Genomic DNA, 17,863 nt, shown 5'->3' with positions numbered 1-17,863 from the left:
CCTCCTCCTAACCCTGAATCAAACTGCATCAACAAATTTTATGGACATTTCCTTCCAAATCTACTCTCTCCTTCTATAACACACTCCTGGTCCATTAAGTTATTTCTAATATTTTAGCCTACTGATTCAAGAATATTATGTCTACTCTGGTCTGTCTCTAATCTTTTTGGAATTTACAGCCAGAGTAAAATTTTCAATTTGTAAACCCCACTACTACCACCCAGTTTAAAATCCTTCAAAAGTTTCTCTTTGTTACAAGAAAGGAACCTACTTCTTTACCTGGCCTTTGGGCCCTGAATGGCCTGGCCCCCATGTAGCTTCATCTTCCTCAGTTGTCTGCTCCAGCAGGGCTGTACTTCTTGTAGTCCCTAATAGAGTGACAGTGTAATTTACCATCCAAACCAGGACACTTCTAAAAGTAAAAAAGGCCTATCCTTAGCAAACTGGGATGTAAGTTGACATCACCTCTCTGGCCCCAGAATTTTTGCCATGTTTCCTTTCACCTGTTAAGAAACTCTTCACTTCCCCTTTATTTATCTAATCCACACTAAAACCTCAGTTCTCAGATCATGTCACTTCCTTTAGGGAGGCTTTTCTGACTAAGGTTCTGCATTATGAATTCTCAGGGCACTATATGCTTCTTTAATCCATCTTTCTCAGTTATGATCTCAAAGCGTGCTCTTGACTTTAACTCTTCAAAGTGTCTATTTTTGCTCTATTATAACCTACTCTCTCTGACACCATCAGAATGTCTGGAATGCAATTACTGAATGAATATCAATATAACGCACTGGGAACACAGAGTCTGTGCTCAAGCTCACAAAGCAGTATGGAAACAAATGCTTTATTACAGTACAATGACATGCTGCACTTAGAGAATACACAATTTGATGACCTAAAAGGGAGATGAGAGAGCTGCCTGCCATATCTCACAGGGTGTTGGTACAATTGTGTCAGGGTACTCAACAACTCTTGATAATTTACTTAAACCTACAAAAAAATGATTCATAAGATAGATGGACTATATCCATTTACAATGAGATAGATACCTTTCCAATGACTAGAAGAAATGTGTGGCTAGTGTCAAATGTCTGCTAGGAAAGATGGGAGGCAAAGCTTGAATCTGACTGTGAACAGACTAAGTAATTAAACTATTATGTATGTAAATATGTGGTGTACTTAAATATATGTATTTAAAGCAAGGGAGTGATTTCATTACACTTCAAGTCTGAAGGAAGCCTACAGGGTGAGCTGGAAGGAAAGATGTAGAGAAAATAATGACTAAGTAAACAAAGTAGTGAGGATTGAGAAGAAAGGCTGAAAATAACATACATGAGGTAAAATGGACAGTAAATAAAGGATTTAGGAGAGAATGATATAGCATCAAGGTACAAATCTGATTTTGTGAGGTTAGCTACTTAACTTTTTTCTCCTTACCTACACTCTTAATTTTTAAGTAGAATCTTTGTATCCACCTCAATGCATACTAGATCTTATACATAGATGCATCTTAGTATCATCTTTAAGAACTTCACATTTCAAATTTAAATCGTGGTTTAAGAATATGTAAGTAAAAATCTCCAAATACAGTGGCCAAAAACAAGGTGGATGAGTCACTGGTGGATAACAGAACAATCTAAAATAAGTTTTTCCAAACACTACTTAGAACCTAGAAATTGTGCATGTCAGAAAGGGAGTGACAGGCATGTGTAGTTAGAACAAAATTTCCTAGGTGACAGACCCCTGCCCCAGTCCAACACTGGAACCACAGCTCCTCTGATTTTTATGATTAAGAAAATAGAAAATGTAAAGTAAATTTTCACTGTAAGGTTCTTGGGATTTCATGAGTTCTGTTTATAGAGGACATGATAAATTTAAGTATCATATTTGGAGAGCTCTTTCTGGCAAAAACCTGGGGAATGATGTCATGGATTGAGAGTCGAGTATTTTAATATTGTTCTGATTGGTTTAGCAACTTTTTGTATGCAAATTCTCTAATCAACAAGAACATAATTACAGAATTTAAAATCCTATCTTAGCACCCAAAACATTAACAGAAAAGCAAGAATTGTCTTTGTCTTTATGATGCACATCTCACAATTCTGGGTTAAGTGGTTCTCAATTATCTCCACCTAAGGATACCCACCAGTAACTAGTTCCAGCAGAGCACATCAGAATGAAGGACCCACAAAGTGTTGTCCTAGATCTTCTAAAAGTAATATTCTTTTCAAAGAATAAGAAATTTCCCAAATGGAAAATTAGATAGTGATAAAGACCTTCTGGTTGATGTTAATTTTTAGCAGTAATTTTTGCTAGTCGTATGTTGAGATTATCTACTGTTTGTATATTGTTTTTAGTACCAAAAAGTATACATACATAGTTTATTCAAACAAAGTGAAACTGAGAATTTAATTGTGCAGATGAAATATGGTCAAAAAATACTTTTGTCTTATTTATCAAATGACTTTAAAAAACTGAACTGGCAAGATTGTTCCAATTTTCCACTTACCTTGTATTTCTCCAGTTTCAACAGTCATTTTAAAAATCTGTGGAGTCATGAAGTATATTATGATTTTACTAAAAATATAAATCTCCAGTTCAGTATTTTGTTACAAATTTGGCAAGATTTTTTTTCTGCAAAAAAAGTGTCTAGAGAGTATATGTACTGTATGTATCACACCCAAATGGCAACTCAATAGTTTAAAAAGATTTGACACATGCTTTCAGAAAACATACAAAACAGATCAAGTCCATACAGTAATCCTTTCTGTAAGACAATCATAAAACGTAGGATAGTTAAAATGGAAGACTTTACACAGTATTAAAAATTAGCACTTAGTTCCTATCTCTAGGGTCTTCAGAGATGGAGATTTGTAAGGTCTTATTATACCCCACACCTCAATTTCATAGCTATTAATAACTAGAGAAAAGGAGAGGGAAACAAAGAGGCTGTGCACAGATCGTTTTGCAAACTACGGTGGTCTTTCACTATTCATTGATCACAGACATACACTTTTTAAGACCATGTGTACCTGTTTGCTGTCCTCTATTCCCCAAGGGTGGGTATACCCTTCTTATATGTGAGTACATATTTGGTAATATGTTTGGAGATCTTTTTGAAGGCTTTGAACCAAATTGTTCAAACAGCTACTAGACTAAAACTTGAATGTTTCCCACAGGTGAAAATAATTATTTTGGGAATGCAGCTACTGCATTTAAACTCATTTGGCTTGGAAACTGAAAAAATGGGATTAGAAAGTTTCAAAAATGACCATTAATCTAGAGTGACTCAAGACTGATCTGTGGACGAGAAAAACAACGAACCGTAAATGGATTTAGATTTTAAATAGTTTCAAAAAGAGTGAAGCGGGACACCATCGTGCTTGAAAAGATAGTGTTTCCTTCGACAGATCTAAAGGGTTGTAACTGAGGCCCGCAGTTATAGTTATGAAAGAAACCGTCAACTAAATTGCAGCACCTTAAACTGAGACAGTTACTAACTTCCCTCGTGTTGCATTTTTGTTGCGATTTGGTACCGCACCCTCCACCCTGCCCTCCAGGGAGGGACCTAGAAAGGGTGAAAGTTTTTTCCTGAACAGGGCAGGAGCTACCCACAAATGAATTAAGAAGTGTCACAGGGTGTCAAAGACGCTGTCTCTGCTTTTTCTCCGCCTCTTCAGGTCCCCGGCTCGTACAGGACTTCAGGTCCTCGAGGGAGCCTTTGTCTCAGGTCGCCTCAGCGTAGGAGGCGGCGAGAGGTGACCACAATTGCCCAACAGTTGGGTTCCCAGGCTGCCCGGTGTGACGCAGCAACCCCCTCCCCGCCCCTCCAGACTGGCGCTCAGACCTGGCCGGGGGCCCGGAGGAGCTGCGGGTAGAGGCCTGGGCGACCCGACCCAGAGCACAGCCCCGCCCCCTCGGCTAATCCAGCACGGCCCTTCCGCGGCTCCCCGAGCCCCGTCAGTCTTCAACATCTCCCCACCCCTGTTTCCCTAGTTCCTTCTCAAACTCTCGGTCGCGACGTCCTTGCGCAACCGTTCCAAGTGACAGTAGCGTCCATACCCGCACGGAGCGAGCCTGCAGGTTCCACTTCTCGGGGTTCAACGCCGGGCCGCTAAGACACAGAGCCCGGGCAAGGATAGGCGGCACACGGCCGTAGCCACAGTCCAGCAGCCTCTGCGCGGCCGGCGTGCGCGTTCCCATCAGGGCGCGTGCGCGCACACGCACGCCGCCCCGCCACAGCACCAATTGCTTTTTTCCTACGCCCCACGACTCCAAAACGTAGCCCGTCCAACGTCCGCGCGCCAGCTGGTGGAGTTCGGCGTGCGCGCGCCCGCTCACTAGCCTAGCGCCTAGTGGGGAAGGGGAGTGAGCAGAGAAGCTGACGTCGCGCGGGAGGCGGAGGCGACGGCGACCTCGGTGGCGGCGGTGGCGGCTACGACGGAGACGGTTGAGCTTGCTCTCTTGGCGTCATGGCGGCTGCCGGGAGCCGATAAGCGGCGGGAGCGCGCGCGTGGCCGCGGCGGCGACGACGACTCGTTATTTCTTGCTTTTCCTGTGCCTGCCGTTGGTGCTTCAATAATGAATTGATTGTTGGATCCGCTCCTCAGGGGATCGCGCGTTGGAGGCACGGGCCGGGGCTTCCCCTTCCCCTCCGCGTCCTTCCCCTTCCCCCTCACGGACTCCCGCTTACCCCAAGACGCCCGGAGCCCGAGGACTCACTCGGCGCGGAGACCGCGGGCCCGGGCGCGGAGGAGGCCGCCGGTCGAGTCGGCTCCCTCCGCCCCGCGAAGCCTGCACGCCCGCCGGTAAGAAAGGGGGCGGCTGGCGGGTCAGGATGTGACGGGGAGGGCGGGAGCCAGCCAGGCGGAGGGCGGGGGCGGCGCGGTGGCCGGGAGGCGGCCCAGCGACCGGACTCCCGGCACAGGCCCGGGCGGCTCTGCGAGGGCCGGCGGCGGCGGCGGCGGCCGCCGGGCTTGGAGCGCAGGGGGCGTGTGAGTGGTGAGCACTGGCCGGCGCGGCGGAGCGCATCCTCTCGTCGAACGGGCGTGCAGCTAGCTGGTGGTGGAGCCCAGGCCTCCTCGGCGGGGGTCTGGCCGGGCCGCGAGGGGAGAGCTGCGAGGCGCGAGCGGCGCGCTTGGCCGGTGCACGAGTCCTGCTGCGACCCGGGCTCTCAGCACGTGGGGAGCGGCGGGAAGGGGGAGGGGGCGGCGGCCCGGGAGGGCGTGGGGTAGGTCTGTGGGAAGTTTGAGGCGGGAAGGGAGACTCCGGGACTGAGATGGAGGCCCTGAGGTGGACCGGAGGGGTTTGGGAGGCTGATTGGAGCTCTGCTGCGACGGACGGATGAGGGAGGAGGAAGGTTTCCCACCTCCTTTCGAGTACCGCTTTGAAAACTTAGAAGGAGTAAAGCAACTGTTAAAAGACGAGGCAAAGAGGCGGATTGAAGAGACTTAACGATTTAGGGCGAGTCATTGTTAAGACGCTTGAACCCGCAGGAGAGAACTGCAAGCTTTTGGAGCTTCAGAACTTAGGTGGTAAGAAGAATATGGGAAAGAGGATTTAATTTTGAGACGAAGGATAGGGGGAAAAGGAAGTTACAAAGTACAGAGAAAGCCATTTTGAGGGGCAAAAGGAAGGTGAAAAGAAAGGAACGTAAAGAGGAGTAAACTTTCTAAAGAGAGATTTTTCGGGAAAGAGGCAGTTTGTTAGAGTACCTAGCTTTTTAAGATCTAATTGCTTAATAGTAAGGCTCTTTGACTAGTTGGGATTAACATTTAACATCAGGAATAAATTGCTTGGAATAATTTTTAGATAACAGTTCTTGTAAAGTCTCCTGAACTGTAGTCTCTGGAGATTTAAAATCCCCTTCTAGATGCAGAGTTTGCTATGATTGAATTGGCAGCAGCCTGTTTCCCCTCTCTTTTTTTGTGGAATGGAAATAATCGTAGGAGTGAATTCTTTGCTGAGGTCGGAGGGCAGCTCTGCTTTCAGTCGTCTGTGTCGGTACTTTCTGGCTGGGGAAGGATCTGACGTCTCCTTCCCCCGCTTCTTCCTCTCCCTCCCCTGCCAGAGATCGCCTTTGTTTATTCGTGGATGGCTTGTAGGTGACTCTCCAGTGTTGTGCTCAAATCTTGAAAGGTGGAAATGTGTATTGGTCCATGATTTTTGCCCCAAATCCCTTACTTAAAAATCATAGTGTATAGTCTATTAGCGTTTTTTCCCCCAATGGAATCTCTGCAAATGCAAACTGTATATATATTGTTTAATTCTTAAAACCCCGCCACCGGTTTACCTGTGAAAGAACACATTTATTTTGACCTGTACTTTTTTTTTTTTTTTTGGCTAAGATTATATGCTATCCTTTTATTCTCCTGTTCTCGTGTGAGCGTTTTCAAAACTTTACCTCACTCTAGTATATGAAGTTTTTGGTAATAGGAGTTAGTGCTTGTTAAAGGTAACCTTTCCCCCCCTTCATTTGTTGACCAAATATCTAGTAAGTCTCCATGTTCTCTTCTCGGGATGTATGTATGTGTTTTATACTACCAATTGGCCTTAGTTATTTGTGCCTATAATGTGTGATATATATATACACACACAGTTGCTATTAGTCTAAAAGTTTTATCACTCTACAAATATTTTAATTTTTTCTGTTAAAAATAAAGTGGTATGCTAAATTCTATTAAGTAGTTAAGAATGTAAGTTGGTGGAAGCCTACGTATTGTGATAAAAAGCCCTCTACCCCTTCCTTAGCACCTCTAAGTTAATTGGCCTAGGTAAATTTGTATAAGTTCTAAATGGACTTACCTTTATCTCTACAGGAAATTTTCTTACTTTCTTAATATCTTTTCTTTAGGTGAGTCAGAAAGGGTTCCAGGAAACCTGTGAATGTTGAAGAAAATTCATCTGTGAATTTTTGATATTCAAAGAGGAGTCAGTATTTATATTCATCTTTTAAACTGGGAAGATTTATTTTTTGTTTTAAAACCTCGATATTTACAATGAATGGACATAGTGATGAAGAAAGTGTTAGAAACAGTAGTGGAGAATCAAGGTAAGCACTTTATTATCAAGTATTTATTATGAAAAGAATTGAAAACTGGTGTGAGTCTTCATAGTTTTTCTAACAGGTGGCAGAGTTTTGAGATTCAGATTCCCTCTTAGCTATCCAAAGAGTAAAAAGTTTCTAATACATGAAGCTTTTTGAAAATACAGGTTTTTAATTATTTTTTCCCGTTGAGATACACAAAAATTTAAATGTGGAATATCTGGTTTAGTTAAATCTTTTTGAACGTTTGTATCGTTTGGGTTAATAATTGAAGCTAGAGAAAGTTAAAAAAAAAGACGTTTAAATTAATTTGATGTTAGTACACTCTCCAAATAAAGGCAATAAGAATTTCTTTACTCATTTTTTTCCTGGCATTTTATCTTCTTACACCTGTGCTGTCTAATGTAGTGGTGACTAGCCACATGTGGCTATTTTAATTTAAATTAAGTAAAATTACAAAATATTCAAAAGTCAGTCATATTAGACATATTTGAAGTGCTGAATAGTCACATGTGGCTAGTGACTACTGTGACGGATTGCACAGAAAACATTTCTTTTACTGCAAAAAGTTCTTTTGGACACTGCTGATCTGACACTGCTGTTAAAATACTGCTGCAATCCTTTTTTCCCCTTACTTTCTTTTCAAATTTGAGTTTTAATTATATATGAATGAATTAAGAATTGTTACTTGCAAAGAAGATATGGTTTATGGGAATAAACCATGTTAACGTGTAAGAATCCTCTTCAAATACAAAGACTTTAAATTCTTCTCTAGCCCCTAAATTTTAAGTTACTGGGCATATTAATAATACAGTGCATGTAGTTGTATGTGGTTAACAAATGTAGAGATCAGGAATATGTACATTGGAGTCAGACTGCCTGATTACTTATCCTAGTTTTACTCCTTATTGGCTGAATTAGAGCAAATTTTTTAACCTCTAAAGCCTTGATTTTGGTACTTACAAAGTGGAGGTTGCAATATTACTTACCTTATTTAAAGTTGAGGATTAAGTGAGATGCTACATGTAAAGGATTAAAATAGTTTCTGATAAAATGAACAGCCTGTATTATAATTAGCATCATGTTTTATGTCACATATAATACTTTGTAACTGAAACATTAATACAGTGATGGAGAAATGTTAAGAAAAAAGAACAGGAAAGTTTTGCCAGTTAGGAGGACTTAAAAATGTTGGATAGAAAATGAAACATGGGTATCTGTATTTGACCTGAGACTTGGAATTTTCTGGTTGTGCTTGGTATACTTTATCAGTTTCACAGTTTCTTTGAATAACAAGAACATCATAGGAAAAAAGGAACAGTATGAAAAGCAGATTGATTTAGCTGAACAAGTATTGGTAACTCTAGGAATTACAAAGCCTAAGTTGACTCTGTCTCTGCCATAACTAGTTCTCAGAATGATTTCTCAACTGTAAAGGAAGGAGAGTTGAATTAAGTGATTTTGAAGTTTTGTCTTAGCATTTAATTTATGAAGTGTATTAGGATTTCAGACAACAGAGTTTGACTGTAAGCATCAGAGTTGAGGAGCTAAATTAGAAGACTTGAATCTCAGCTTTGAGTTAAATCTCTACAGGTAAATATTGACTATAGTAAGTACATAGATAGAAGAGTCGTATTGTCCACATTCTCTTATTCATTAATGAGCAATGAAATGGTTCATAGGTAGAAATATTTAGAGGAAATAACAGGAACCAAACTACCCACAAAATGTGAAATAAGACTCTTGAGAGTAAATCCTCTAATTGAGTATGTAGTGAGATCACGTGCTGTTATATTCTGACCCCTTACCTGTTCCAGTAATCTTTTATGTTGTTGCCACATCTACAGTGAAGGGGAGTAGTTAGTCAAATTTGATAGTATAGATGAAAAAAGTTAATCCTGTGAAAACAGATTTACTAAAGGAATCTTTTACAAGTCATATTCATTTTAAATAATTGCAAAGTATATTCTCTGATTATTCTGAGTCATTGTTTCTGCTATATAGGTTTTATGTACTTTTGAGCAGTGTGACTGTCGAGTTATCTAGTTCTTGCAGTTGCCTTGGTGTTTATCAGAAGGAAGGAGGCCTGCTTCTATTTTCCTTTCATTTTCTTCCTTACTGCTGTTAAGCTATTCTTTTCCTTTCTTCCAATGTTATTACTAACCCTTAGCGTACACCTACCAAAAGCTTTCATCAACAAGGCAGTATAGAGAAGGAAGAGTGAGGAGGTCAACTTTATAGATACAGGGATTTTCTTGCAAAAAACAAAAAGTTACTATAACTGTGTATATTAATATAGAGTAATGAGGGGAAAATATGCTCTTTTAAAATTGATATTTGTAAATCAGATATAAATTGGAATTTTTAAGGTATAATTTGATTGTTATTGATAGAATTTTTAGATGTGTTTTTGCTTCAGATTTTCTTTTCTTTTTTCTGGAAATTTGTGAAATGAAAAAGAATTAAGAAGTCATTTGGCATTTTTAGTTGATATAATTAGCTGTCTACTTTAAAAAAAATTTTTTTTTTAATGTGAAAACATTTCTATAACCATGGACTGAAAGGGAGCAGAATACATAGGAAAATGTCTCTGGCTATGCTCTAACTGACAATTTTGAAACGTATTTACTAAGAAATGTGGGTCAGGATGCACCTGTACATAAGTTTCAGCTCAGCACAAAGTTTATTATATAACTGAAGTTAAGCTTTCTAAAGATACTATCAGAAGATTTCAAAGCATCAGTTCCCAGCTGTGTGATTTCTGTTGTTATTTGTAATGAAGTTTTTCAGATCCTGATTAGATATTTTTCATTTTAAAGTTCTCTTGAATGATCATTTGTCCAGGAATAGATTTATGGGTAAAGACCAGAAATACATGGTTACATTTTGCTAATTTTTGGATGAATGATAAATGCTTAATACTCAGAAGAATTTTGCTTGCTGTAGATTAAGTTTTCAATAATGTAAATTTGAAAATTTAATCACTTTAGTCTGTGTATTATGCTCTTGAAAAAGTCTTACAGGGTGAGGGAAATTGTTGATGTGCTATAATGGTCTTAACAATTTAGAATTGATCTAGAGCTGGCAGTTGAACTTTGTTGACCTGATTCTAAAAAGAATTATTTTTCTTGATTCATTATAGTTTTTTATAGCATTAACAATGCTTGATTTAACATATTTATATTTACTTAGAGGACCTCTGTTGCAATTAAATTTCTTTGGCTTATTGAAAATATTTTAATTGTTTTAATGCTTCAGGAATCTTTGGATCTCACCCTGTAGTGTTTGGGTAGGCAGTGAGTAGGAAATATGACCAATGGAAATGTTCTAAATGAAAACCTCATTTTTAGACATTTAGAGTCTCTAAAAGCCTTTTTAAAGGCTTTAAGAAAGAAGCCCGATAGTCTAAATGGACTGTTAAGGAACACCAACTCCAAGTTTATTTGAACACAGGGCCATGTTTTTCACCATATATGTGTTAATGTCCTGTTTACAACTATGGTGTACCATTTTTGGAAACATTGCTTTCATGTATACACACACCAGAAATATTTCTTTCCATCAACATCAGTTTCTTTTAATAAATAAATCTGAACTATTTCTAAAGGCAATACCAGTTAAAATGGTGTTTCCTGAGCTTACTTTCAAGTTTTCTCAAGAGTTTTTTTTAAAAAGGGTCAGTTTATTCATAAATTTCCAAAATTTCTGCTAGGAGCATTTTAAGGAGGACAGGAAAATGTGATATCACAAAGCCAAAATGGCTAGAGATCATTTAGTTAAGGAAACTGGTTTTTTAAATTTCCTGTGATGTCATTAATTGCAGGAAAGTATGACTCTTTTACGTCTCATTTTTTGTTGAACCCTATTTCTCGATGCTTTCATTATCTTTTCCTATTTTTTCTTTCATGAAATATCTTGTACATGCTACTGAATCTAAGATCCTTTCTTAACGCTTTGAGAACTCAAACTGTTAAGCAGGAGCTTTGGTAATAGGTTACTCTATCCAAACAGAATTCACTGAATTAAGATTTTCACAGAACTTCCTAGGATTTTGTGGCTAATCTAGATTACTGTAATACACTTAGACTAATTTTTAACTGGTAAGGATAAGAGAATCAAATGTGACTTGACTTTTGAAGACATTACTTTTATTTACATAGACATGAGATAATGTGGGGACAAACATTAATGTGCAGTCGCCCCTTTTTTATATTGCTTAGGTCATTGCTTATTTAAGATCTTGATGACTTGTGCATTGTAGCTGGTACAGTTCTATGTTTAAAAATATGAGTATTTGTGGTGAAGACATATAGAATTGATGGAGAAAACTTTTTTTTTTTGCATTTTTTATTAAATAATTTAAAAATATTACAGAAATAGAAAAGTTACAGCTCCAGGTGTGGTCCTTGGGCCAGAAACATTGGCATCACCTGGGAGTTGTTCAGAATGTCCAACCTTGGACCCCACCCCAGACCTATTTAATCAGAATCTTCATTTAACAAAGATTCTCAAGTGATTTGTATTCATACTAAATTTATATGCATTTATATGAAGCTGTTTGACTGGAGTCATTCACCAGCTTGCCACTTTTTTTTATCATTACTGATGTTGTTACTATGACACATGTTTTTTATTTTCTGGGAACCCCCGGAGAACTTTGTCATAGGCCATGGCAGCAAGACGCTGGATAGATTTCATTTCTCTAGAAACAGTAATAATGACAACCAATAAATATGGAGCTCTTACTCTAAGCCATGGTGTGCATAGTGCATGGTGTATTTATGAATTTATCATAGCTTATCCTTATGAAACTCCTGTGATGTGTGAAGTGCTATGATTCCCACTCTCCAGAAGGGGAAACCAAGTTTATACTCCTTTTAAAAGTCTAAACTCCAGGCTTTACTTGGATTTTATTGGTTTTTCCATTAATGCCCTCATTCCTTTCCAGGATTCAATCCAGGGTACCATATTGCATTTAGTTGTTAGCTGTCCCCAGTGTCTTCTTATCTGTGAAAGTTTAAGTCTTTCCTTAATTTCCTTAACAGTCTTGAGAAGTACTGGCCAGGTATCCTGTAGAATGGTCCCCAATTTAGATTTGTCTACTTTTTTTGTTAGGATAAACTAAAGTTATTAGTTACCAATTATTAGGAAGAATATCACAGAGATGAAGTGCTCTATTGATCACATCATGTAGGGAGCATAATATCCACTTGACGTTACTGATGATATTAACCTTTATCTCTTGGCCAAGAGAGTATTTACCGTGTTTCTCCACTGCAAAGTTACTGTTTTTCCCTTTCCACACTGTTTTCTTTGGAAGCAAGTCACTATTTCTAGCCCACTCTCACGGGATGTGGTAAGTGGTGAGGTGGGTGAAAATTAAGTTCTGTCTCCTGCTGTCAGGGAGTATTTACATAATATTAAATGGAATTCTTCTGCAAAGAAGTGATTTCTTCTTCATTAATTCAGTCATTCACTTATATAAGCATTGGACCTATGTGTATTTTATACTTTGGGTTATAATCCAACAGGTTAATTTTGTTGCTCAGATTGTTTTAGCCTTGCCTATTAGGAACTCTCTTTCAAGTTGGCTTCCATATTCTTTAATGCACTCCCATTCTTTTGCCCTAAAATCAGCTATTTCTCCAAAGATCCCTGGTTACTTTATTGGAGAAAAGAGTATGAGAAGCTAAGATTTTGGTGCTGAGTTGCTACTCAGGTGTTGCTGCTTCTAGGTCCTCTCAGTACACAGAACATACAGAGCTAGTTTATGCCTATATATATGTACGCACACACACACACATAAATATATCTATAGTTGTTAGTAATTTCTATATCTGTCCATCTGTATACATGTTAAGGTAACAGTAGTTTGTACTGTTGTCTCCAACTCTAATCCTATTCAGAATTAGATCCTAACTACAGGATTCATCCTAACCTTCCTCTCCAATAGAGACAAACCTGACTCCCACCATCTACCATCTACCATCTACCATGCATGCACTTCAACCTCAGTGTATAAATGAAGCAGTTTCGGAATTTTTAGGCCATACTCCCAGAAGAAACAAATTTACCAATTATAGTGTTTATGTACAGTGTACAGTTCCTATTGTATTTAGCCTTATAGTTTCTAGTCAAAACCTTGTTTTCCAAAGTTACTCAAGGTAACTTTCCTCCTCTCCATCCCCCTTCAATGGTTATGTCATTAATTTGTAACAAAGTTAGATGAATGTCACAGTTTGCATTCCATCCTGGGATCCTCAGCCACATGAGTTGATGTTTTAGACTTGCTTATGTTACATTTACTTCGGTACACAGTTTTATAGGTTTTGATAAATGCATAGATTCATTTATCCTCTACCCCAGTACTGTACAGAATGAAAAGTTTCATCCTAAAAGTTCCCCTTTGTGTCCCAGGTCTACTGAATCAAAATTTTCGCTTTAACAAGATTCCCAGGAGATGTGTAGGCATGTTAAATTTACATGCATATATATGAAGCTATTCACCTGGAGTCATTCAGTATCTTGCCATGTTTTAAAATTATAGATTAAGTTGAAGAAAGATTATTTTGACCTAAAGGTGATAATGGAATAGCCAGGTTTAAATACACAACCAAGGAAGTGAGTATATTCAAACTCATGGGGTTGCATAGAAAATGGAACTGGGCAAATTACTAGAGTGAGGTAATGGGCTATATGGGAAGTTTTCATGGAGCTCTCTAACTCTTTAACTAAAGTTAACTTTTAACAATGATGAGAAATGATGTGATTTGGGAAGAAATGAAAAACAAATGATATATCTTCAGAAGCATGATGGAGAGGAAGGATTTTACAATAAATAAATATAGAAGTGCAATAAATAAGTACAAGTTCCCTAATACAGAGAATGTGTTGGACATCTTTAGCTTTGTAGTTCTTTACCCTGAGGTTTATTCAGTGTTGCACTGAAGTTTTTAAATCGTTTAGTCCCAGGTGGAGGAAGGAGAAAGAAAGAGGAGCTGAATAAACACTACATGTATTGAGAGATACCCATTGGGTGGGGGGTGTGTATTACCCATGTGAATGGGTTGGTCAGAACCACTGGTTTGAAAGAGGGGCTCTAGAAATCTTTTGTACTAGAATCAAGTTCTGGTATATGAACGTCTGAGAAAATTGCTTTTTATAATTAGGAGTATATTATCTGTCACTGTGACATGAGGTGACTGCTTAGAAGTCAGCTTTAAACAAATGCTAACCTGAACTTGAAAATTTCTTTATCTATTGAGATCTAAGTTATTGAGATTAACATACAGAGACATGAAAAGTTCTGATTAAACAGTGCTGGCTTCTGGGATCCACTGTCTACAATATCTATCAGAGCTGAGGTATAAGGCACAAAAATTGTGGGAAACTCTTCTTACAGAAAACTGTTCCCATTAACTGTTCACATCTCTCCTGTTAACTGCTTTCAGAAATACAGTTCTCTGTCGTCTTCAGATACTTACCTAGATGGTTGGGCAACTACTAAGTAGTGGATACCATCAGATGCTAAACTCTGAGATTCTTTAAAGCATATAATCAAGAAAGAGACTAAGTGTTAAATATTGTAGTATCAGATGGGTATCATAAATACAAAGAGAGAACAGTCTGCAGCAAGCAGTTCAAAAGTAGGAGACAGAAGTTTGATCATAAGACAAATGGTTAATCTCTACATCAAGCCCAATATCAGAATAAAGTTTTGTGGGGTTTTTTGGTTTGTTTTTGAGAGAGCGTTTAAAACCCTGGTAGACTTAAATTTTATGCATGTTAAAAGTCCTGGTAATGTGGCTTTTATGGTGGTGAGGTGTTTTGACAGGCTTAGGAAAAAGCAAAGAGTAATTTTTACACCCAGGAAAAATGATGTTAGAAGGCAATAAATACTATGCTAAAGAGTTTTTATGTAAAGGATTGAGATCATTGGAGAAGAGCAGAATTGGCCTAAATTTCCTCCAAGAAGGCTATTCTTGTTTTTATGCTTGAAGTAGATTATAATATGATTATTGCCATCTGATACAACTACTGCAGTATTCCCAGTTCTGAATTACAAAATTAATAAAAAGAAATTGGACTTGAAATTTTATAAGAATTGTAATTAGCTGTACATGAGTCCTGAAAATGTAAATAATCTTACATATTCCAGTTTTAGCATGTATTTTTGTACCAAAGGATTGATCTAGTGTGCAGTAGCTCATCTCAGTTATACTGTTCTTACATTGATCATTTCACTTTTTTTAACTAAATGACTCAAAGTATTGGAGGTTGTTCTTATGTGTAGCACACTCCATGGCTATATGCAGAGTGATGAAATACCAAATTACAAATAAGTTTGTTAGAAAGTAAAGCATATAGTGCTGGGAACTTTGTTTTCTTGTGACAGTATTCATTGAAGTAATTAAAAAACATATAAATATTTTTAAAACCTTTTTTTAAAAGGCAAATCAAATATTAATTTTTTAAAATTGAACTCTTAAATGTAGATGTTTATTTTATTGTTTGTGCTAATTTAAAAATCATGGATAATTTCAAGCATACGCAGAAGTAGTAGTACAGTGAACCCTCATATATACATCATCTAGCGTCAGTATATTTCATCTCATGGCCAATCTGGTTTATTCTGTAAATCCTACTTACTACTCCTTCCCTCAGTTATTTTGAAGATTGTTTTGAAACATATAATTTGTACACGTGTTAGACTTCTACATGGTAGGTAGTACTAATGGGGAAAAATAAATGTTATTAAGTTTGCCTGCTTATTATAAATGATAGAATTAGAGGTTTTAATCATATCATTAATACTGTAATAAATTTCTTTATATATATTTTTTATTGAAGTATAGTTAGTTCACAATGTGTCAATTTCTGATGTACAGCATAATGCTTCAGTCATACATGAATAAACATATATTTGTTTTTATATTCTTTTTCACCATAAGTTACTACAAGATATTGAAGATAGTTCCCTGTGTTATACAGTATAAACTTGTTGTTTATCTATTTTACATATATTGGTTAGTATCTGCAAATCTCGAACTCCCAATTTATCCCTTCCCACTCAATAACAGATTTCTTACGTATTTTATAAAACTTACTTAGTGACTTTCCATATGGACATAGTCCTTATTTCTCATCTGATTCCCTGAATGCTTACTAGAGGAACTTTTCAGTTTACTGTCTTTCTTTCAGATTCAACATGACTAAAGATTCAGCTATCTTTGAAATTAGTCATGGTAAATGTTACCTTTCCTAGCATCTGTTTCTAGCAGTTATATTCTTGTTTATTCAGTTAGAGACTTTAAGATGATAGAATAATACTGTACTTTAAGGAGAGTTTATAAGTGAAATTTTGTCTTTGATAATTTAGAATGCTAAAAGAGCTGTTTTGTTTGCTATTCAGTACCTAATAATGACACTAACTGGTTTTCGAAACCATACAGATTTTCTCAAACCTTTGATAGTTATTTTATGGCTTGTAGTAAATGATAAGGCAGATAACAAATTTTAATACAATGTAATTTTATAGAATTTAAAGGTGGGCTGATCTTAGTCATGATCTAGCTGAACCCTTCTCATTTTCTAAGTAATTTGCTCTAGGCTAATATATTTTAGTGAGATCAATACCTTAGAGTCATAATGGATTTTTTTTTAATGAAAGAGAATAAATATAAATTGGAATAGAAAATAGTGTTCCATTTTAGAGTATTTCATCAGGTTTTTGTTATGTTTACCTGTGTATAGGTGTATTGCATCATGATATGAAATGTATTTATATAACTCAAGGTTCAAAAAGTTCAAAAGCCATTGCCTGTGGCCACTAATTTTTTAAATTGTAAGTATTCAATACCTACGAATTTCTATATTGTTTCTCTAGGCCTGTTGAAGTGATAATGGTCTATAAAAATAAAATAAAGGCCCCAATTTAATGAATTCCAGGATGTGGTTAGAAGAGAGATACATGTATAAACATAATTGTAATATTATGAAGGAATTATTAGTAACATGTGAACAAAATTCTATGAACACGTGGGCTAGAACAATGACCTGTTCCTGGAGAAATTGGAGAGCGTAACATGAAGGATATGATGTTTTGGGGTAATTTTAGAGTGAGAAATTTTATAAGTTGCTTCAGAGAGGTGTTCTCCAGAGAGAAAAGTGTGACGAATACTACCGATAACTAGCTCTAAAATCACTTCCTCCATGAAGCCTTGCCCCCTAATTTCAATTGCCCCATCTCTAGTTCCTCAATCAGGAATTGACCAATCCTTATACCTTTGATTCTCGTAAGCTGTACTTTTCCCATGGCATTTTGTTTGTACTAACTCTTGCTCAGTACTTCTTAGGTGAAGATATAATCAAATGAATTCAAATTACACATGTATAAAACTTGTTATTTCAAAAATGTTTATTGCACAAACCTTATTATAGCATATTAGTTAGAGAACCACTTAACATGCTATATATATTAGAGTCCTCAAAACACAGGGTCTCAAAAATAGTTATTTTTTTTCATTATTAGGTAAGTGAGTGCTTCCCCTTGAGGTTATCCAGGTACTCTGGCTAGTGGGAGCAGCTTGGTTGTCCTTAATATGTGGCTTCTATTATTCCGGTGCTTGGCATTTTCAGCCATCAGGAAGATGGGAATTGGGGGGATTTAAGGCAAACCAGTTCATGTTTAAAGCTGAGATGTAGAAATTTCACATCACTTCTAGCCATATTCCATTGGCCAAAACATGTTCACATGGCCACCCAAGCTGAAAAGAGATACTGGGAAGTCTATAATCTGTATCTGGGTGGGCATGTGCT

At 37.6% G+C, this 17,863-nt stretch overlaps 1 protein-coding gene across 4 annotated transcripts in view; it reads left to right on the top strand.

Annotated features, from left to right (window-relative positions):
• Positions 1-4,311: 4,311 nt before the first annotated feature.
• The window catches only part of CHD1 (chromodomain helicase DNA binding protein 1), a 73,844-nt gene continuing 60,292 nt past the window's right edge, over positions 4,312-17,863 (top strand). For 2 of the 4 annotated variants that reach the window (XM_032476421.1, XM_032476419.1), the window contains exons 1-2: positions 4,312-4,808; positions 6,854-7,051. In XM_032476421.1, the coding sequence (XP_032332312.1) occupies positions 6,999-7,051 (53 nt within the window). In that variant the 5' untranslated portion in view covers positions 4,312-4,808; positions 6,854-6,998. Of the gene's footprint in view, positions 4,809-4,884; positions 5,002-6,853; positions 7,052-17,863 lie in introns of those variants that run through there. The other 2 variants (XM_032476422.1, XM_032476420.1) reach the window with 2 other exon arrangements.

The sequence above is a fragment of the Camelus ferus genome, chromosome 3 (assembly GCF_009834535.1).
Source record: "Camelus ferus isolate YT-003-E chromosome 3, BCGSAC_Cfer_1.0, whole genome shotgun sequence".
Taxonomy (NCBI): Eukaryota; Metazoa; Chordata; class Mammalia; order Artiodactyla; family Camelidae; genus Camelus; species Camelus ferus.
This window is presented reverse-complemented; position numbering and strand designations above follow the sequence as displayed.